The sequence below is a fragment of the Pieris napi genome, chromosome 11 (assembly GCF_905475465.1).
Source record: "Pieris napi chromosome 11, ilPieNapi1.2, whole genome shotgun sequence".
NCBI lineage: Eukaryota > Metazoa > Arthropoda > Insecta > Lepidoptera > Pieridae > Pieris > Pieris napi.
The window spans coordinates 7,955,031-7,978,818 of NC_062244.1; the positions used below are offsets into that span (position 1 = coordinate 7,955,031).

The following is a 23,788-nucleotide window of genomic DNA, read 5'->3' on the forward strand; positions in this document are numbered from 1 at the left end:
CAATCGCCGCCCCGCATCGTAACGTTTTACACTTCCCCCCCCCCCCAAATTCGTTACGTAATACTTGGAGTTTGGACGCTCCCTTAGCTAGAAAATAAATATTTAGTTTCAACGTAAAAAGGATTAGATTAAATAGAAAAAAAAATGATGAATGATTGATACCGAACATATGACATATTTTCTAAATTAAAAGTTATCTATATATTTTAATAAATATATTCAGGGGTCCCCCGCCATTGAAATCAGCCCGCAACAACCCGCGAAATAACCGGACAGCTGACGCCAAGAAGCCTGCACCTAAGACAGCAACCACCTCGCAAAGAAAGACCTCAGATGTACGAAACCCCAAAATTAATACAAAGGCACATAGCGGTAAGTAAATCACGCCGTGGTTATCTATAATATTATAAAGAGGAAATATTTATATGTAAGTATGTTCGTAACGAATTGGCTCAAAAAGTACTGGACCGATTTTAAAAATTCTTTTAGCATTTTAATGCTATATTATCAGTAATGAATTAATTGCAAGAAATTAATAAATATCCCTACTAAAACTACAATAATGGTACCCAATGTGTAAAAAATGCCTACAAATATCTTTCATCGCATGCGCTGCGAAAACTATTGGTGATAGAACAAAAAAATGTTCCACAATATTAAAGAACATCAATATCTACAAATTTTTTTTTAAAAATAAATGTCCACCCGAGCTAAGCCGGGACGGGCCGCTAGTCTATGATATAGGTTAATCAAATTTTCAATTACGTGTGATGCAGACAGATTCTTATGGAATATTTGTTCAAAAAAGTAATCAAGGGGCGCAGATCTTTCATACAAATTTCACGGAAACCTAGTGTTTATAAAACTCATACTAAAGCTTCCGCGCTATTTACACCATCATAAACATATAATATATTATATATTTATGATGGTATTGTATGTTATAACATACATTACAAGTGCTTACTAGTATTTTTAAATACAATAGTGCTTAGGAGATATTAATTCACTGCCGCAACACAGGGAAGTGTTACAATAAAATCTCACGAGACTTACGACACAGCTACTAGTTTCACATGAATACCTTCATGCTATAATTGTAGATCTAATTTATTTAGGTTTTATTTCATACAATCTAATTTAATATTATCTATGTTTCTCTTATAATGTAGAATTTGTATAGTTTTTGCTCAATAAGGAAAGAGTGACGGCAATCAAGCCATTTAATGGTTGCCATGGCAACTTAAAAACAAATGATTGTACTATTCTCTGATTTTTAATTCCGTAGAATTCTGACAGCTATCATTTTTTGACATGTCAGAGATGACAAACCTTTTGACCAGGCACATTTTTAAATTTCAATACGAGTCTGAACATCTGAGTCTGTTCATACATTTTATTTGTGAGTGAATGTATCCATTTTATTAAGTGCGGTGGTCAACATCAAAAGTTTTACGGCGAGTGATAATTACGTCCCTTTTCATCACTAACAGTAAAAAAACGCCAAAGTAAAGATAACATTTTATTTTTTTAAATGTTTACTAAACCGGAAACTAGTAGACAGTGATGCCAGCTAAAGAATAAAATAAAGTAATTAAAATTAATTCGATACATTGTTTGTGATATTGAAATATTTGTTATTTCTGTATTAGGTCACTTAACTAAGTAAATATTTAGATTTTCATTTTTGTAGATAGAACGTAAAAAATACATTTTATGTATGCATTTTATTTTTGCCATCAAATGGGTCAAATTTGTCCCTTTTTCGTTGGAGAACTTTTTTAGTAGCAACACTTATGAAATGTGTAAATCAGAGTATACGTTCAAACTATGGCTTTTGTAGTGAAAGGTTTAATTGGGACTTACTAATGGAAATATTCTTATAGTCCTACATAATAACTGAAGCATATAATGTCTCAATTTTTAAAGGAGCGGTCGTATTGACTTCCGATTCTGAGAATATGATTATGTGGCACGTAATGTTTAATGCATAATTTGATGATAACATCGTAATGAATCGTATGTTATGCGATATGGTTGCATTGATAAAGTTATACAATAACAATGGAAATGAATTCTAAATTAAGAATTTAATGTTATGAATGAAAGGATGTATATTTTGTAGGAAATTTATATTTATTATTATAACATACTACTTTGAAACTGATTTTTCCTGGAATTATTTTGGTTAGGTAGGATTGAAAAGCTGAACATCTTCTTGACTTTGCTTGCCTTTAAAACTATCAATGAAACTTTGATCAGTTCGTTTGCTCTTCTAAACTAGATCTGGGTGAATTTTTATGATTCTTAATGTTTTTTTTTTTTGTTTTTTTCAGCAAAAACAAAAGACACAAACAAAGATCACAATAAAGACAAGCAGGACAGAGACAACAATAATGGAGACAGAGACACAGATGAGGAGAAACATAAAGAGGATGAGAGACGGTTTGAGCCCAACTCCTCAGCTGATAACGACCTAGTCGATATGTTAGGTAACGTCATAAGCATTATTCATCTTCAATTCATACAGAGAACAACAAAAATGCAAAAAGTCTTTATAATAAACTAGTTGACCCGGCAAACGTTATTTTGCCATGTTTATTATTTCTAGGAAACATTTTTTTACTTCAATAAAAATAACTATCTATTATAATTAAAAATAGGAGTTGATCGTAGAGGGGTGAAAATTGAGAGTTGTATGTATTTTTATATGCTGTATCATAAAAAATAAATACAAAAAATGTTGTCTAAAAAATAAAAATAAAAGCTTTGGGGTGGACCACCCTCAACAATCAACATGGATGAAATATAGATGTTGTCCGATTCGCAGACCTAACTAAAATTTCACGAAAATCGGTCGAGAGATTTCGGAGGAGTTTAATTACAAACACCGTGACTTTTATATATTAGATGCAACTTATTCGGACATGAAAATTAAACATTATATTTCTGTTCGATTTTATTTAAGTTAGCATTGGCAACTGATGTGTTTCGCAAGAAAATAAACGAAAATGCAAAACTTTTGCGAACTATTCTATAATAATAATTAAAGATATTTTATTTTTCAAAGTTCCATGTTGAGCAATACTCATTAGCTTAACAATATTATAATTACAGAAAGAGATATAGTACAAAAGAACCCAAACATACGGTGGGACGACATCGCAGATCTTTCTGAAGCCAAGCGGCTGCTGGAAGAAGCTGTTGTCTTGCCTCTGTGGATGCCGGACTTTTTCAAGGTATACCGGACTACTTTACAATAAATTATTACTTTGAATGAAGTCTATACAAATTGTACTGACTAACCAGAATGTACCTTTGTAATTAAACCAAAATTGTATATTCTCTTAAAAGGTTGACAAAAATTCAAAATATTAGGTTGATTGAAATTGGTTATTTTGGAGTAAATGTACAGTGGTACAGTGGTCTAAATAGAAAATAAATCATACATAATTTATTAATTTTATATTATCTCAAATAAATAAGTCACTTAGTACTAATGTAGCTTCTACTAATTTCTTCATTCCAGAGATTATTCCTTTTGCAAACTTCACATCTTTATTCATAAAAACTAAATCAGTCCAATTGCATTATTTTAACTGAAGTAATATTTTGTTTCAATCTGTCAAATTGTGTCTACGCTATGATGAAAACAGACAGATTAGTACTGTAGTTAAAATGGTGCAATTAAGCTGAATTAACTAAGAGATTACTATTTGTATAGAATTCCCAGAATTGTTTAAAAGTGGTCATAAAGTATCATAAAAAGCACCTTAATTAACATTATAAATAATTTCCAGGGAATCCGTCGGCCGTGGAAAGGCGTTTTAATGGTTGGACCCCCAGGCACAGGCAAGACGATGCTTGCCAAAGCAGTTGCTACAGAATGTGGAACTACCTTCTTCAACGTTTCTTCGTCTACCCTCACTTCTAAGTACCGAGGGGAGTCTGAGAAACTTGTTAGACTGCTGTTTGAAATGGTAAGTTTGTTTGTTTTAATACTATTGACTGTGATAACTCGGATCAAATTTTTGACAGACAGAAAGTTTTTGACAGCGTTTGGCTTAACCAGATTTCTATAAAAGGAGAATTTCCACTTACCAGTCAATGAAGACAAATATACATTAGTTTCAGTTGTTATTTTTACAAAGTGCTAATTTGTTTTATTATGAGTAGGTTCTCACTATGTTAACAAAAAATAAAATCAGTGGCGCTACAACCTCTTTAGGTCTTGTTCTCAGATTTCTGAATCTGTTTCATGATCATTTTTAAATCTAATAGGCAAGTAGGTTATCAGCCTCCAGTGCCTGACACACGCCGTCGACTTTTAGGGTCTAAGACATGTCGGTTTCCTCACGATGTTTTCCTTCACCGTTCGAGCAAATGTTAAATGCGCACATATAAAGAAAGTCCATTGGTGCACATCCGGGGATCGAACCTACAACCTCAGGGATGAGAGTCCCTATTTAGATTTATTCAACTTGTATAATATAATTTTATGGGGTTTACTTTGACATAATTAAATAACAATTTCAGGCCCGATTCTACGCCCCATCAACGATATTTGTAGATGAGATAGACTCTTTGTGTTCCCGGCGAGGTTCGGACAGCGAGCACGAGGCCTCGAGGCGAGTCAAGTCGGAGCTGCTCGTTCAGATGGATGGACTTACAGACGAACCTGGAAAGGTATTTTAACTGAAGTGTTTGTGTAAATCCTAATTTACAAGCTTTCCTTCAAACAAAGATTTTCTCTTCACATTCATTAAAATTTTCAAAATCCTTAGCCAGTCCTTTAATTTTAATAATAATTATAGCCTCTTTTCGGACATGACAGTATTTTTCGTAGATTGTTCTTTTGTTCCACTTTTGCGTGTCCGTTTGCCAGATGGCAAAGGTCTCCTCCAATCTTCTCCATTCTGGCCTTTCTATGGCCACTCTACCCCATATTGTTCCCGCGAATTGTCTAATGTCGTCGTCCCACCTTTTTTGTGGTCTACCTCTCTTTCTCTTTCCGTTTCTTGGGTACCATTGTGTGATTATTTTATTCCATTTGTCCTTTCCCCTGATCGTGTGGCCTGCCCATTTCCAATTTGGTCTTCTTATTTTCAAAGTTATGTCCTGTTTAGTCTTTCTTCTGATGTTGCTACTCCTTACTTTGTTTTTTCTTTTGATCCCAGTCATGCTCCTTTCCATGGCATGTTGACATACGGAGAGTTTATTTGTTAAGTTTTTTTATAACCTTTAATTTTGGTATTTAAAAATGAAATTAAACCATTATTCAGAGTTAGAATTGTTTGAAGGATTGTTAGGAGGAAATTGTTGTTTTCGAATCATGGTTAATTTGTCATACTTTAAGATAGTATATTATTTTATCATTTAATAAAGATTAGTAAGTTCTGTGTCATCAACCCACTATCTTCAAGATGTATACTACAATATATTAAAATTTTTACACGAAACTAAATCCTCTTTTTATACTTTATTTACTTCTTCACAACAAAATTATAATAAGAGTTAGCGGGCGGTATTCAATTTGTTTAAATTTACGAAAAATCGTTTCAGGTTGTAATGGTATTAGCAGCAACAAATTTTCCCTGGGATATAGATGAGGCACTCCGGCGTCGGCTTGAGAAGAGAATATACATCCCTCTGCCAACGCAGGAAGGTCGGGAAGCATTACTCCAAATAAACCTTCGCGAGGTCAAACTAGATCCAGAATTGGATTTGCTATCGGTCGCCAAAAAGCTGGATGGATACTCCGGAGCAGACATTACTAATGTTTGCAGGTATTAAATCGAGTTCTACATTCTAAATACCAATCACCCCCATATTTCAATATATTGTCCAAATTGTTATAATAATAACTCATTGGTCTAGTGGTTAGTACCCCTGACTGCGAATCCATGGGTCCCGGGTTCGATCCCCGGCTGAGACGGACATCGATGTGATGAGCATTTGGTGTTGTGCTTAGGTCTTGGGTGTTCAAATATGTATTTATATGTCTATCTATCTATAGTATGTATGTATATCCGTTGCCTAGTACCCATAACACAAGTTTCACCAGCTTAGCATGGAACTAGGGCAATTGGTGTAAATTGTCTTTAAAAAAAAATATATAATGCGTAGCGTAGTTTTTTTATATAAAGTAGAGTCAAGTCTTATAAACTTCTATGATTTATATTTTTTGTACAATCTGCTCTTAATTTATTTAAGATATATTGAATACATTTGGAAGTAACAAGTTGTACTTTGTGCGCTATAATTTCTTTTTTCATTTGCGCATACCTCCATCTACCCTTTTTAAGCTCATAATTTATAATCATCATAAAATTCAGGGACGCGTCAATGATGTCCATGAGACGAAGAATCACTGGTTTGAAACCGGAGCAGATAAAACAACTTGCCAAGGAGGAATTGGATTTGCCGGTCACCAAACAAGATTTCCTCGAGGCAATATCGAAATGCAACAAGTCCGTATCGAAGGGTGACATTCAGAAATATCTCACCTGGATGGCGGAGTTTGGCTCCTCCTGATTGACGTAGATTTCGTCTATGAACTGTTGTGTGACACTTGTCGGAAAATAAATGGCGCGCTGTCAATTATTTAGTTGTGATTGAATCAATAGAAATAATGCAATGTGTTACGAATTTTATAATTAAAAAAGGGAACATTTTGAACTAGGATTCATAAAATTAAATTGTATTATGAATGATAATCGTAATATCATTTGTTTAATTTGAAACTAGAAATAAAATCATAATAAAAATAGCCAGAAAGTGTTATTGAAGAAAAACTAATATTTTTGTGGTTGATGACAAAATACTTTTAAAGAAATCGACATTTCTAAGATATTTAGAACAGAAAATAGTGTTTAATTTTCTATATTTGTCCATTGTAAATATTACGATACCGCGCCATTTTGCATCTATTTCATCAAGTGTCAATCTCCCCTAAGTCAGACACGATCAAAAGTTCAAGTATTTAAATTTTGCCTTATAGTATAAGTTGGGAAACAGACTTTCAGTATTAAATGAATATTATTATTAGGAAATATCACCACATTGCATTGTAAACATTCCAATTGGGATTGAACTATTTTCATTCAAAAGGAGAAAAAGTGTCAAAATTCATGGCTTTGTAGTGTTTCTACTGTGGGTCACTGTGAAAGCAAGACTTTATATTATAATTTGTGAATTTAAAAATTAATTAGACTTTCACGCAATTACAATTTACAAGAAATTAATAATAAAAGCTTCCTAAACGGCTAAAAAATATAAAAATTTAATTTAATATAACAATATATAAGCAATGATGGCCATGAATTTTTGAACCTACATATCTGTGTTTTATAATTAGACAATCATTGACAATATAAATACTAAACTAGCTTGTCCGACCTAAAGTGTTAAAGAAAATACTATTTTTTATATCATTGGCTTGTGGTTTTAAATTCAACCCATTTTATAATTTGAGGTTTGGGTACAAACTAGATTTAGTATACCATCAGTGGGATTTGTTATTTTGTTACATTCTTACAGTTTTGAAAATGAAATCTTTAGTCTTAGGTTTTTTTATACAAGCACAAAAACAGTATGCAAAGCTCTTAGTAAAAATACATAATATGTTAATCGGTCATCGATAGTCCTTTTGTAATTATTAATCGTGATCTTTGTACTTAATTTAGGTATATGAGATTAGAATAATTTTATGCCATAACTAATTTATATTATTGTGTTTATAGATATTTTTTATAATTTTTTCAAGTATGTTTATATGAAAGAGATATTTCGCATGAGTAATGCTTGCTCAATTTCAATTTAAACTAATTTTATGTACAATGATTTAGGTAAATTTTAATTCAGGAATATTTTGTTGTATGATTCCCTCCTAAAAACCTTAGTAATCCTAATTACACCGAATCGCATTTAATTAAATTAAAATTAGGGTAAAAAAAATAAGGGATAATCATTTTAACACCACTTATTGGGAAAAGAGTATTTTTGCATCAATTATAATTTCTGTATTACAAAGACAAAATAAACATTTAAAAGGTTTTTTTGTAGTTTTCATATTCATATTTACAGGAATATAGTACATAAAATTCGATAAAAAATTATTCAAAACTAATACTGTATAACATAAATTTTAAATATGTGTGTGTTCTGCACTATATAATATGAAGAATCTTAAGAACATTTTTAGTCAAATAGAAATAGTTCTCAGCAGAAACAGTGACTTACGAGGATTCTGATTTATAATGTATACATCCCTACATATAATCGTCTCACAAAAGTACTTGGTAATCCTAGGTTTGACACAAGTAGAAACATGAACCCTGAAACGAATCTTGTAGAAGAGTTTTTGCTCCATTAAAGTTTTTTTAGTGTTCTTTTTTTGCCGCCGCCCCACTATGTATCTGGTAATCCAATTTGGAAACTTCTGGCAGTGCTTCCATGGTCAGCATCACTTAACATTGGGTTAGCCTTCCTGTCAGTTAGTCTTCTGTTTTATAACAAAAGGGGTCATCAACTCATGACTCTATCAATCAATTAGACCATACACAGGTTTGATTTTAATGAAACTGTTCTCATATTTAAAAAAATGAGCCTTTTTATCTAATCTATGAAAATATTAGTGGTTTAGTTAGGTTATGTCTTATTATTATAACTGTTTCTGGCGTGTGAAAGTGGTTGGGGGTTGTTATTCTAAAACTTTAAAGTTTAAAAATTAGGAAATAATTGATAAATATAAAAAAACTCGATTATTTTTTATTCATAGATTTCTTACAAAAAAACAAACGAAAGAAAAACAATTTTAAAGTTAAAGATGTACAGTTTAAAGTACTTTCGCAATAGTTGAATTATTTGCAAAGAAAGTCGAAGAAAAATTGCTCGAACGAAGACGTTTCTTACGATGGGAGGATATAATGGTCGACTGTCGAGTTCTAGTGAAAAGTTGTAGATCTTGATAATGCCTACAAAAAGTCAGCGACAGCATGTCTAACTTTTATATGATTTAAAAATAAGTTCCCCGTCCCGTCTATCTGTGTATCATCAATATCTAGTATGATTCAAGAGGTAGGTTTTGTTTAGGTATATGATTTTTCAAGGAAATATTTCAATTACAGTGCGAACTTTAAGAGAGGAAAATAAATGAGGAACACAATCGTTCAAATGGCATGATATATATTATATTCAGCTATCTTGCCATTTAAATTTTGAACAAAGGCTAAACATAATATTGTCTTAACAGATGTGATATGAATGACTCTGAATCTTATCCTTAGATTCTATAGTCATAATTTGTATCGCTTACGCTTTATATTCAATATATAATTAGAGACGATTTTTACAACATGTTAACAACTTGAGTCTTGAACCCACTGTATACAGTTTGATAACTGGGGGTTTAGACAAAATCAGTTTTCGACAGGCGTGATTCACTAATACTAAAATGGATGGATTTGATTGAAAATGGTCACATGACAAAGCGTGAGCTAATGTCATTCCTGTAGAAAATCGTCGTGGTTACTTTACATATTACACACTTTATAAGTGGTAAATCTATAATTAACATATTGGTAAAACTGGATTGAATTTGCTAGTTTAAAGCATTATAACTCGTTGTTATAATGGTTCAAATAACGTACGTCCGACAGCGACAATACGTTCCCGTATAATATACTAACTACTTTTGAGCAAATATCTAACGTAAATCAACAATAAAGAGGATGAATATTTACATCTTCATGTAATCACGTGCCTCCTACATACTAGTGGAATAAGCTTACATTTTAGTAAGCGATGTTAAGTAATTAATATACTGGACTTCCATTAAATATATCCTGATAAGAATTTTATTCAAAAAAAATTAAATAGCTTAAAGGAACACAGATATTAAGGTGTAAAACCATCCTTCTAGTCTAAGTATACTACGATAATCTGTAGTAAAATAAATTTTGTGTTGCCATGCATTACGATGTTAATTTTGCTCTGTGTTGGTATTGTATTTAAACAAAGCTAAAAAGAAATCCAGAATGTTATTGACATTACTTTTTTCACTAAAAGAAATACATTTGTGATAAAATTCTTGTGTGTATTTCACGCATTTGCTTGTGAATATAATCAATTCTTGTATATAACATGAACTAAGCGGTTGTGAAATTCGCTGTGAACATAGCCACAAGCACCAGTTTTTGGCGCCAGCGGAAACAGAACATTTATAATGTTGGCATTACTGATCTTACTACGTGGTCGCAAATCGCAATGGTACGGAAATGTAAACATGCACAGATAATTTTTAACTTAGAGAATTTGTGACTATAATTATAAGACTAAGATTGAGTTTTATATCTAAACATTTAAATAAATGTAAAATGTATTAAAAACAAAAACATCATTTGTTATTGCAACATTAGTAACTAATATATCTTATTTTTCTGTGACTGATGTGAACATAGGCAAAAGCCTAGTGAAGCGCCGAACAAAAACCAAGTCCGCTAATGGCGGACGCTAATAATTTTGGAAGTTTCGTGATTCCGTTTTCAGCCCAACATTCCCTATAGACTTTTGTGAATAGGTTTATTATTAGTGAATTTGTACAGTGTTAAAATGTGTAAGTGATATCAAATGATACATTTGATAATGACAAAAGCGACCGCTAGCAGTGTAACCTTTTCCATAACCTCGTTTATGCGAATGGAGTAGATATGTGATCGATGTGTGTGCGTCGGTGAACGATTTGTCGTCATTTCGCTTTATAATTCGTGCGAAGTATTTGGGTTTTTAGTGATGGAAGTGTCCGCGTCGCGGTTTTGCAATCCGACGCCCGTTTTCGATGTAACGTAAGTGAGCCGGTCGATCGCGAGAAGTGTTAGCAGAGACGGCCGCCACCAGCCGAACATGGCTGCGACGCAGGCTGAGTCTCAGCGAAGTGAAGCGACCGTAGATCAGAGTCCATCGGAGCAGCTCAGTGAATCTCGGAACGCTCTGTTACAAAACGGCACAGATAAGTCCGTCGGGCGCGTTCCGCTCGATGGCGTTGTGAATACTAAGAGTAAATCGCCTATGTCTGTCGAAGCGGGCCAGCCTCGAGACGGAGGCGAAGCGCCAGGTCACGATCGGCCTGGCGCCGATCAGTACGGGGCCTACAGGTATCCAGAAGGCGCCGACCCGTATTACTCACCTAGGCCCGGCTTCCCTGGCAAGCCTAGGCCGCCTCAACAACAAAGATTCTTTCCGGGCCAAGCTGTATCGCAAGCACCAGGCCCGACGCCAACTTTGAACTCTTTATTGCAATCTAGTGGCGTGCCACCGCACCGTTATCCAAACAATTATGATCAGCCACAGGGTGCCTATGGCCCCACTCCAGGCTGGCCGCCTCCGCGGCCTATGCCTCCATACAACCCACAAGGAGGACCATATAGGAATTCAACAGTAAGTGCTTATTTATTTAAGTTCACATTCTTCAATTTTTAAAGATATTTTTTACCATAGAATTTTAAGCACAATGCTTTATGCCACAATGCCATTTGATTATTTTAAAATACCCTATGATTAGAAAAACCAATATACTTTAAAATTTTTGGTTAACATCAAACTAACTGATTCCTATTATGTATATATGTTTCTTTATATCAATTAGCATTTTTACTATTTCATTAAATACTATTGTAGCAAACAATACAATAGGGATATTGATATTATAGATATTATTGGAACTCTTTCTCGGAAGGACAGAACAGTAAAGTATTATTAAAAATGTTTATGTTAGATTCTTTTATTTTTTACAATTATTTGTCTACTAGGCTATGCATAGTTTAGTACATATATGTATTATGGCTATAAGGCTTAAAATTAATATTCTTTTTTGGTAAAATGATGACATAGAGTTGATTATGCTGTAAGACAATTATTGATATTGTACAAGTTGGTTACTTGTGAAATAAAGTGCATGTAGCAAATAAACATATGAATGTAAAATATGTTTTTTTATATTAGTCTATATTATCAAATAGTTTTGTCTGTGAATCATCTACGAAAGCTATGCATATGTGGTTTACATCAATCAAATCTTTTAACTTTAAATTTATAATACAATTGGCTACTAAAACAAAAATGAATGAGTTTGCTTCTTATTTTGTATAAAAAATGAAGTTCTTCGCTGACGAGGACGCAAAGTAAATGCGTTTCAACAACAATTTCTGTAGTTTTTTTTTAATAATCTTATGAATCAAACACAAATAGTTTTTAAATATCTGTCAAACTATAATTTTACTCTATGAAGAGTGACATTTTAGTTTTATCAAATAAAAGGCTATTTAAGAGATATAAAACGAAGAACAAACTAATGAATGAATATCTTGAAGCTTTAGTGTCATTCAGTAGTTCAATTTTTATTAGTTTTCTCCAGTTTATTTAACATGATATTTATGAAATCTTTGCAGATGGAATGATTTGTAATACTTTATGTGACCATATAATTATCACACTATTTAAAAAATATATACAATAGAAAATGTATGTAACTTGTCTACAATATATCGCTTACTTAACAGAGGCTTAAATTTGTAGGGCATGTAACGTTTTCTCCCTTCTTGTATATGGTATTTACCGCTATTGTATTTTTTTTTGAGTGTAAAAATATTATCTATCCTTTCTGCTAGATGAACCTCTGGGTATAGTGTTATATGATAATCTCTGTAATCATTTATTGAACAAAAAAGCTAACAATATTTTGTTTATTCTATATTGTTTGAAATCCCATAAACCATGGGTCAAGAGCCATAGGACAGAAATATTTTTTATGGTTTCATTGATAATTTTTGCTCAACAAACAGATATTAGCCTAGCCTGTATCTGTAACTAAAAACATAGATTGTTACTGCCGCACTTTCGCACTGCCGGTGACGAGGCAATTTCCAGTAGGTACTGATAATGGTAAATCAAACATGGCTGCGCGGCGCTATTATGGACATTTGGTGACTTATTTTTTTTTCTGAAAACAACACCATACATCATTAAAAACTTACCTAAGCAATTACTACTAAGTTTCCGTTTACGGTTGTTTAATAAATGGAACGAAAATTCGAACTATCAAAACATTGCGTAACGGACGTATAGAGGTAAAAAGAAAAACCCGTGCTGGAGAAATAACAAAGCTAGCCGTCGCTAGCGGATATAAAAACGAAAGTGCAGCGATAGTGAAAGTTTGATGTGTAGGCAAATATTACTCGCTTCCAGGAGATTTGTGCGTTCGTCTTCTCAATTACAAAACGTCCCAAGAGCGGCAACGTAGCCGTACTTCAGTGTCGTTCCGTTCTCGCATTACAAGCATACATTATGTAGAAGCGCAGCCAGAACGGAGCGTGTGTTTGACGGAATCAACGTAAATGGAACTTGACGGCTGACGCATGTATCTCGTGCAGCTTTGTACGATTTTGAAAGGCTGGTGTAAATCAAACGTCATTCGGGTTATTCCTTGGACTTCGCATTAAAAATAATTTGTAGGTTTCCATAGTGGTGTTACTCTTAATCCTCAATTGTTTTGAATGACGACATCCCGGTCATCAAAGTAAACTATTAACTGCAAACAAACTTAGGAATAGTGGTAACGAGATACTTTTTTAAAGATGAAGACCCAAAATTTAGAAAAGGTTATCATAAAATAATTGTGTTAGCGACACTGAAATAAGATGTGACATAACCCTTGCTAGATTGCCCTAGTTACACATATCTTTTGCATTTTGACTTCATACTCTTTGTTTATAGGGATATAATGAGCATGGCACTTATACCTCGTTCTCTAAAGACGATAACAAATTGAAGTTAGTGTGGTGGTTGTTTGCGCGGATCGCCATAAAACAATGCATCGAACACGTGCCTGTTTACACTTGGAGTTCACATTCAAGGTCGTACGCATTTGTAAGGATGTACCTGTGTAGGTTGGCCGGCCAACAAATACCGGTTACGTAACGTTGTCCCACTTCCCACAATGCGGTTCTTCCGTTCGTCAAAGCTTTGCAATTATTGCTTACAAGTTGCTCTAAAGTTTTGATGGTTTGGGCAATGACTTAAATAAAACTAACTAGAATCAGGGTTGCCTGGAAGAAATCGCTTGTTAGCGATAAGGCCGCCCGTTGCCTTATAACTTTTTGTAACATGTTTTTTGTACTTTTGTTATGTGTATGTTAATAAGGTAATAAAGCATAAATAAATAAATAAATAGAATCAAGTTGGTGCAGGGTTTTAGCAGACGTAGTTTTCTGATGGATTAGTGACCAGCAAAACGATATATGTAGCTTCGCTTTTAGCACTTCTATAATATGTTAAGGTATATATCTTAACATATTAGGAGTGCAATCATTTTAGCCAACTGTCACGGTAGAATTTGTTATGACGACAATATTTTGTGAATGGCTGAAGTGAACGAGTATTGTGGAATTAGTCATTTATCTCGGCTTGTTGTTTACCCACAATCGCATTAGATAGTTCGATAAGGAGACACGTGGTTGCGGGGTCGTCGACCCGATATACTCGTGCTCGCCGACAGCTCGGTAATAATAATAAAATGTTTCCGTGCGACTGGTTCAAGGGCGAGCCGCTGATATCGGCGCCCGCTATATTTAGATTTAGCTGCGTGATGGGATGTGTGGAATTTAATTATGATTAAATTGAGGAAGATACGCTGAGAATGTCTTAGGCGGTTTTACAAGATGGTCAATTCGATAGCGGTATCGAGTACATGTTTCAGTGGAAAGCGAACTACGCAACCGTTTGCTCACAAAGCTCTTGATTATCAATTAACGTTCTAGTGATCGATATTCTATTCTCTTCGTATTTAGGGCGGTACGTGGTGCGTAGTTCAGCCCGAGTAAATTTCGCTCTCGCTTTCGTATTGCAATAGCGGTGTGTACATGAAAACGAGATGAATGGGCCGACGGAGATCGTTCATTCTAAGTCCGTGATGTTGAATTCGCAAAATCAATGATTATCTTCTCGGACTAACGTTTCAGTCTACCTCAATGCCATCGCACTGATCAGACATATTTTCATGCTGTTCAACTTTCATAACATCGATAACAACGATTCGATTGGCATAGTCTACTTAACCAACTGTTTACACCAACAACACAGTGACGACGGTTGTAATTAAACACTGCTCAAGTTAAGGAATCACAATTTGTCCTAGAATAGTATATACCCTGTAGTGTTGCTCTACCAAACAGTAATCTCGGGTCAGTCCATAAACTTTGTTACGCTTACTGAGAATCAAAGACCTTGACATCTCAATCTTGTCGACAATTTAACAAAGCTCATAGTCGTAAACCGGAGCGAACTTGACCTACGTTTAAACATTCAGTTTTTATAAGTAAGTTCAATTTGAAATCAAGATTCATATTCGCGAACAAAAACGTCACTCGTCACGTGGCCTGCATTCATTCATACAATATGTTGTAATGGGGTCGTTAACCGTCGTGACGTCACGTAATTGCCAGTCCCCTGTACCAGTCGTCGACTACAATCAAAACGACGGATTATTAACAAGGGAGACCCGTATAGGTCAAGCTCATCATTTCCTACTAAAGCTTAATCGACACCGGCACGTGTCATAATTGACATAATTATTAACGCCAGCCCTAATTAGACTCCAAATCGTTTTTTTTTGTAGACAAATATACTATTTACATAATTGCTAGATCTGTGATGCAGAAAACTATAAATAACGTAACTCTGTCATTCTTATTAATTGACAATATAATCTTAAATGACTTATGTAAGCAACACATTAAAAGCGAGTAAGTTTCACGCAGTTACAAGTGCAACGCATTTTTGATCCCTGCTGAGCTATATACATAAAAATTCTTGTTAATACATTTTAATAATAATGAAAATTACGGCATAATTCAAGCTGGTATTGTTTTTTTTACAAAGTTACATTCCTTTCAACACAATTTAGTAAAGTTCATGTTATTTATCTTAATATAGAAAAAATTACACTGTTATCGCATGAAAAATATAATTAAACTTAACCTCAATAATGCAAACGATATGACGTAACTCGCATCGATAATGTATATGAATGCAAAAGGGGCCACTGCCAAGGACCTTCGTCTGAACGCAGTCAGAAAGGTAAATGACTTGTGTATACCTACATTCTATAATCTACTGAAGTGTTTCAAAGACGTCACGAATTATTTATGTGAGTTTCGTCTTTGGATACTCTTTGTGCCGTTCATTTGTTACATAAGCTTTATTCATGAATGCTGCCAATATTTTGATGTAATGGATCGTAACCAGTTATGCTTATTACATCATATTATGTGTGATACGTTTCATAGATGTTCTATCTTATATTAGTGTAAGTGATATAGGACTTCATACTAAAGAGGTAATTCTTGTACGTAGGTATATGAGCGCTATTCTGTGTAACTAACGGCTAACCATTGAAGACTAAACCATATTGACCATGTTCTATCTGCTTGCTGTTAACAACAGTGACGGATCTCCATACAAACATTTATACCTTCTTTTACCACCCTAGGAGTGGAACATCATCAAATCAGGTTATCTATGTCTATGTTTTTACTTTGCTTTAATGATATTTTCCTATGAAAGAATACAAAACAATTAACGTTATGTATTACTTATTCCAAGTCTATGAAGAATGTTATGACGGGAATGAGTTCAATGAACGAAAAGTAAATTACTAAATTCGATTTGTCAATGACACCATATACACAGAGGGGTGAATTTTTCTTTAATCCAAGCTGTTTGTACATAGCGGAACGGGTGGATACCTACATTAAAAGGTCACGACCGCCGCTCTTATGTACCCGAGATACTATGTACCTAAAGGGAGTTCTTTATTGAAGTCTTGGTTGGGAAAAGGGGTTGTTTTATTAGGTCAGTAACACTCGTAATCCGTTTGTTTACACTTGTTGCGTGTGAGTAATCGATTTGTATGTCACGATAAGATCTTGAAGTCTTAACGCATTTTGTTGTGTCAAATGACAGTAAATTATGCTTTTCACGATTTGTTATACGTATAAGTAATAGTCGTAAGGATTTTTTTCACCTAAGGCTCTGTACCTTCACAAAATAATTAGAGCTTATGGAAGCTATCAACAACAAAGGTTGTCTCGATGCGTTTGCATTCCGGGTACTTAAAATTGACAAGCACAATTTGAAATTCTTTCTTTAATACAAAAATTCTGTATGTATTAAAGTAAGAGGAAGAAATTAAAGGTGTAACCTAAACGCTAAAAGCACTCATGTTTAAATTCGGCCTTCTGTCTATAGAAAGCTGTTGAGTAATGTTTCATATGAGTTAATGCTATTCAAATGTTGCACATACGTGCTCTTTTAACACTCAGCGTGATATTCATGGAATAAGTTCTCTATTAGGTCATGTTAAATTTAATAGCTATGCCAGGCACCTGTTGCCTCGTGACATTACCTAGTTACTCTGAGCTTGACATTTACAGTCTACATGACGCTGTAGACCAAAATAACGTTCTGTAACCGCATAACTGCGTAATGATCTCCATTAATAGGATCGGCCTTATATTAAACATGTCAATTTATCCCTTTCTTTTTATTACTGGTTCAGTTTCCTTTTACAAATACACGGATTACCTATAAGTATTTAGTATTTACATACCCTAATGTAAGTATCAAGTTTTATACATAGTCCTTTTAAAGTTTTCTATTAGAGGAAGAGATGACAAATAAATTTGTAGTAGATAGCCTAAATACTTTTTGACTGACTGTTTTTAATAATATCGTACTATGAGGTCGTGTTTGTATACGGATTGTGTTCACGGAAAGTAACAGTCTTAACCCTTGTTTAAATATTCGTAAAAGCTGAATTTTTTTTCTTTGCTTTACTTTTTGCGAATCGGGAGAAGGCAACAGCTGATTCTGTGATGAACGTTTTACGTCCCATTGTTGATACTACAAGAAGCATAAAAAGTAAACTAAACCGGTCAGTGGGCTTTTATCGTCTCGGAAGCTTCGTTGAAATAAAGTAATAATAGTAATAACGTTCAATCCCATCTCATTCATTTTCTCTTTTTCTCACAACAATACAGTTATGGCTCGGCTTTTTTGTAGATACGCAAAGGGATAGCCCGACGGCGTTTAATATGTAAAGGAAGGCAAGGTTACACTCACACATCAACAGGGCATGTATGTGTAATGTGCGTTTGTAGTGGAGGGAATTCCCAACTTTTTACAAACACAATCAAAGAGTTATGTAATGTTTGCTCGTATCCGCCACGGCGACGTTAACGGGCTGCTACTGTTTGTATGAATACCGATATTATACATACATTACCGGCGTCTTCATTAGTCATAGGTCATTTACATTTGTGTTAACCAGTCTTTATCTTATATATTAATATTTCACATTACACACTCGCGCGTTAAATACGTTCATAGTATACTTTCGCGTTTCGCACATTCGTCAATTTAAGCGCTACTATATCCATTACACAGGATTTAAAACAGTAATAAAACTGAAGTCTTTTTATTCTAGTGACAGATGATTTCCCTGTTAACAGATTTCTTAATTCTTAATAATTTTTTGAAGTGAAACTTCTTTAAACTCAAAATATAATGAAATGTAAACTTATGAATTGTCAGAAGGCGGTTAAGGCGCATGAGGGTAAGTTTTTACGGATGAAACGTCACGAAGATGTGCAGCGTTTTTGTCGAAGAAAAGGGAGAGAGTGATTGAGAGAGAGTGAGAAGGGCGAATTACCTTATACAAATTCTATTTTTAAAATTAAAAATTCGTAAAGAGAATTTATGAAATATTAGTGTATTTTATATTTTATGCAAAATAATTTATTGAAATCTCAAATGACGAATTATAAATTATAATACCACGTGTTTTTATTATCAAAGGAATAAATTTAAAAAAAAAAATTTTAACAGTTTAATATTTTAATGACAATTAAATTCATTAAATTCCTAACATATCTTCCTTTGTCCCTCCCTCTATGTCTTGGAATGTAAAGTTATAGATTTGTATAAATATGAACAAGACTTAAAAATTTGTTTGCCAAAGAAGTTTCACTTCTGACATGTGTACGAACTTTGTACGCACGCACTTTATTATTATTATTTTTTATTTATAAGTTATCTTATAGCTAACATACATATTATCAAACAAAACACTTAGACAATATACATAGCTAAAACAGATTACATAGATAAACAATGTATATGAAACAGAAAACATAAGTAGATTAATAGTTAAAAAGAGAAAATAAATAAATAAAGAAAAACTGAAATTTAACATTAAACAAACGACAATTAATACTTAATATTTCAAAGAAAAAACTAAATTGTTACTGCTAAACAAAGTCAAAATCCTCATAATTAGTGTCATAGTTAGATAAAACCCGAAACATTGGCCAATTATGCAGGTAATTCGTGTTCGTACGAGGCACATGAAACAATTGTGAGTATCTTGTCGCATACGGTAGAGGGATTCTGAGAGCAATTAATGACAGTAAATAAGGGCTATCTATCTGCCCATTAAGAATATCGTGCAAAAATTACTTTTTTTGACTTATTAGTCTAGCTAACTCCGTTGACATTCTAATGAGTCTAAATTAAAATATTTGCAAGAATCTCCATAACTATAGAAACATAGAAATGTTTTAAACTAAGGAATTTCACAAACTTCTTTTGTATATTTTCGACAGCTTTTATATAGTATAGAGACCAGATGAAACTTGCGTACTCCATAGCATAGTGCTTTATTCTTTATTCCTGTGAATGACTTAACGACAAACGCTTGTAATTTTCGATTGCTATTATAATTTGTATTGTTTATAATATACTACTCTTATTAGTATATTATGTATTTTATATATTGTCATGACTTGAAAGGAAGTTTATCATTTCCCTAAGAGAACTAACGAACTAAATAATTACAGTTATACCTACAATTTGCAGGCCCTCTAATAGTCCTAAATAGCCGCTGTGTGTTGTCGCTTCATCTGTGTTGCGACAGATATAGCAAAGCTGCTGGCTAAGGATAGGGATAAGCTTATAACTAAAAGCCACAAAAGTGTCAATTATTTTTATCATGGCCCTACGTGACTTTTAAACAGGTCGTACTTTACTTTGTTTACTTGTTTTAAAGTCAGTCAGAAGAACTGTTGTTTTGAGGTTAAACCGTGGCAGTTTTTAACCGTCAGATTCCAAACAAAGCTATGTTTCTATATTATTTCAATTAATATTTAAATATGTTGATACATTTTTATGTGATACAAGTTTTGCCAAACACCGCGTCAAATTAATAGATATCAAAAGTTTTAACGGATTTTTAGTCGATGTAGGTAACTGAGTGTCCACTAAAATGTATATTGTTCGTAAAATAAATCTGCCTGTGTTTTTTTTACTAAAAGTACTTGCGCGAACTTGCCCTAGTCTTAAACAGCACCAGGTTCGATTTTATAGAACTAAATGTAATAATAATTCGAAAAGATGAAAAAACGTGCGCGCCAATTTTCTTTCTCTACTTATTTATAATCATCATTGATATATCCAAAGTATCTAGTTATTCAATGACATCCAGACAAAATAAAAATAAAAAAAATTAAATCATAATTTTAAAAAAAACAAATGATAGTTCACTGTTACACTCATACATTTTGTCACTTAGTTGTTATGAGCTTGTTTATATGTAGCAGACTTTTAGACATAATTTACAATTATAAAAAAGAACAATAATGTGACAAATACAAAGATATACATGCTAGAAGTATATAAAGCCTTGCGGGATCTGTTTAATAATCGTTTGTGTTAATTGAAAGGAAATATTGTTCATCGGGTTCTTTTTAATGTGGAAAGAGCACATTACAATTGAATCACAATCTTATTTTAATAATTTGCACTGTCTCAAGAAAAATTAAATTCTTGTAAGAGGTGGAAATGTAAATGGATATAAATATTCCTACGCTATTGCGCTTACATTATGTTAATGGTTAGGCTGTTGATAATGACATAACTAATAGCTATGTAGGCAAGGCGGCCGTGGAGTTCTAGATTGGAATCCGGTCACATTCCTAACGGTTCGCACTTGCACTATCGACTTGATGGAACTAAATTACTGTGTCAAAATATTTCTGTTTAGTTCCTGGAATTGTTATTTGAAATTTAAAATTGCAATTGACTCATAATAAAGGATCTTAATTATTAAAGAAAACTACTAACATCCTAACGTTTAATTTATAGAAGATCTTTAATAACGTCATCTAATAAAAAACTTAATATAATTAATATAATTGTACCACATAAATAATTTTTTCAATAGTAAAGTTTTAGCTATTTTATAAGAACATCAATATAGCATGTTCAATTCATTTCCCTGAAACCAAAATCATAGTCATCAAGTACCTGTACCATTCGACGTACCTAATATGCATTGTGTTATATAAGTTTTGCGACCACGCCCATCACGAATAAAATCAATCAAATACACGCGTGTATTTAATATTTATGTCCAGTTATTTTTTTGCCATACGCTAAGCATCGGTCGGTAAGTTATATTTCATATATGAAACGACAACAAACTACACTACATGTAACCTAAACAATACAATTTGTCATTGTTAGATCTTTTTCTTAAGATAGAATAAATTCCGTTACTGAATATTTCATATAGCAGCACCTTCTATAAATAGTATTCTTGATCATGGTAGCAATTAATACGAAATTACAATCAAATTTTTAATGTAATTGTATTGTATAAAATTTTTTGTGTACTAAGTACACATAAATGAATTTATTAATTTAATGTATTAAAAATGTGATGTTTTCTATTACACAATAGAAAAACACGCAATTTATTTATTACTCGTAGCTGTTTCTAAGGTTGTTAAAACACCTTTAAATTCATAGATTTGTAGCAAGTTAAACAAATAAACCTAATTCCATTTTAATATTTACTTAAGCGTAAACGATGTTTCAGCAACCATGATAATAATTTTAATACGGAACTTCCCTTTTCGAAAGCCCTTTTAGTTAACTAGGTCACTGAAATGTTCATTTTGACGATGTATAGTAGAGGGAAATTCTCAAAGGGGCTGTATATTTATGTCAGATAGGGGAACTTGTCTGTTGTATACCGTATGTAAGATTGTTTTATTAACGTGCACGCATGTTGTATTTCGATATTGGCCAATAAATTAGTAATGTTATATTGATCGTAATGCATTGTTCTCGTATGATATAGATAGTGCGTGGAAATAGGTGCGTATGGGACGGGGAATGCGCGGGCTGCGCACGTAGGTACCCGCGGGTCAATTACTGCATAAATCAATACGGATGTCGCCCTATGCGGTAGCTCTTTGTTCCATTCGACTGGAGATACGAGGCCCGTCTCAGTGGTTCCAGCTCTGTCCGGAAAACTCGCTGAGGTATCGCGGGGTCGGATGATTACTTATTAACGTAGGTGGAGGCTGGCTCGGGCGGGCCGCATATAGCTCGTCGCGCGATCGATGCAGTGTCCGCCAATGGCGCGCTGCCGTCGAGCCCTGCGCAACCCTCGCGCTAGCCTCCCTCACGCCGCACCCCGATAACACACCGCCCTCATAAATCATTGAATCGTTCATAAAATACCCAAATATTCGTAAAAACGTATCCCTAATTGCCATCCAAACTCTTCGTATCTGCTGACTTGTCCGGCGTACCTTGTTTTGTCGCAACGGCGGTCTTAGTTTTGAAATGTAAAATATTTTTATCAAAAGAGCCGACCCATTCCCGGCGCTCGTTTGCCTCGAAGCGGGGTTCGTACGGAATAATTGAATTTTCATCATAGAACAAAATGAGAGCTGAAAACTGAAACGGGGCGGCATTGTTGGCACAGCGAATTACTTCGGACGTCAATTATTTAGACGTTTTATCTCGTTGAAAATTGATATAACAGTAAAGGCATGTTGATTTTATTGGTAAAACGAGGCTTTTATACGTTAGTAAAAGGGGTTTGTTATGTTAATGTGTAATATGGAGCGTAGGTGGTATATACTTTAAGTTATTGTTGCTTTTGTTAAATTAAATAATGATTGATGATTTTCATTCAAATGCATGAATTGCTGATTAAAAACTTTAGGCAGCACGCAGAAAATGACTTAGACTAAACTGTTTCCTTGGTGTTGTAAAGCTGCAACATAAACTTCATTAATGTTTGTAAATAGCGACATCACTACCTGATAGCTCTCAACTTCTTAAACAATAGACTGTGACCTATGTCACAGTTTTGCTCTTAACTATAAGAGCAAAATTGAATTAAAAAACTAGTGTAGTAGTAGTAGAGGCCAAAGGCTAGCCATGGGAAGTAAAAACTTATAAAATACCATAAAACGTGTTTTATTTTAAATACCACGGTCTGTAATGGGAAATATCCAGTTGACAGCATAAGTTTTATTTAAAAAAATAAACACAAATTAGTTGCCTTTTAGAATCTTTTCTATATTATGCAACCCTTTTGTGATTTTGACTAAGTATTAATACTAACGTATTTACGCTAACGTCAATTACGTCCATGATAAATAATGGTTTGAAAGATCTTATAGCGCCCCTGGAGGTACTAAAATATTTTAAAAAATTACGCAAACGTTGTATTCCTTAGGGTTTTAAATGTTATAAAACAGCACTGGTTACTGAAAATGTTATATTTATAATTTAAAAGATACAATTACGTATACGTAACCGTAAAATATTCTAATACCCTTACATAAATTATAATCGAAATCTTAACTAAAATAAAAAA

The 23,788-nt window shown here is 33.5% G+C and overlaps 2 protein-coding genes across 16 annotated transcripts in view; both read left to right on the forward strand.

The window, feature by feature from the left end:
* Positions 1-8,055, forward strand: part of LOC125053874 (katanin p60 ATPase-containing subunit A-like 1) — a 34,968-nt gene extending 26,913 nt beyond the window's left edge. The window contains exons 4-10 of the mRNA XM_047655468.1: positions 224-372; positions 2,337-2,492; positions 3,118-3,239; positions 3,801-3,980; positions 4,537-4,686; positions 5,563-5,786; positions 6,336-8,055. Of these exons, the coding sequence (XP_047511424.1) occupies positions 224-372; positions 2,337-2,492; positions 3,118-3,239; positions 3,801-3,980; positions 4,537-4,686; positions 5,563-5,786; positions 6,336-6,534 (1,180 nt within the window). The 3' untranslated portion in view covers positions 6,535-8,055. The remainder of the gene's footprint in view (positions 1-223; positions 373-2,336; positions 2,493-3,117; positions 3,240-3,800; positions 3,981-4,536; positions 4,687-5,562; positions 5,787-6,335) is intronic.
* Positions 8,056-10,235: 2,180 nt separating this feature from the next.
* The window catches only part of LOC125053497 (trithorax group protein osa), a 71,597-nt gene continuing 58,044 nt past the window's right edge, over positions 10,236-23,788 (forward strand). For 13 of the 15 annotated variants that reach the window (XM_047654844.1, XM_047654857.1, XM_047654849.1 and 10 more), the window contains exon 1: positions 10,236-11,436. In XM_047654844.1, the coding sequence (XP_047510800.1) occupies positions 10,903-11,436 (534 nt within the window). In that variant the 5' untranslated portion in view covers positions 10,236-10,902. The remainder of the gene's footprint in view (positions 11,437-23,788) is intronic. The other 2 variants (XM_047654856.1, XM_047654851.1) reach the window with 1 other exon arrangement.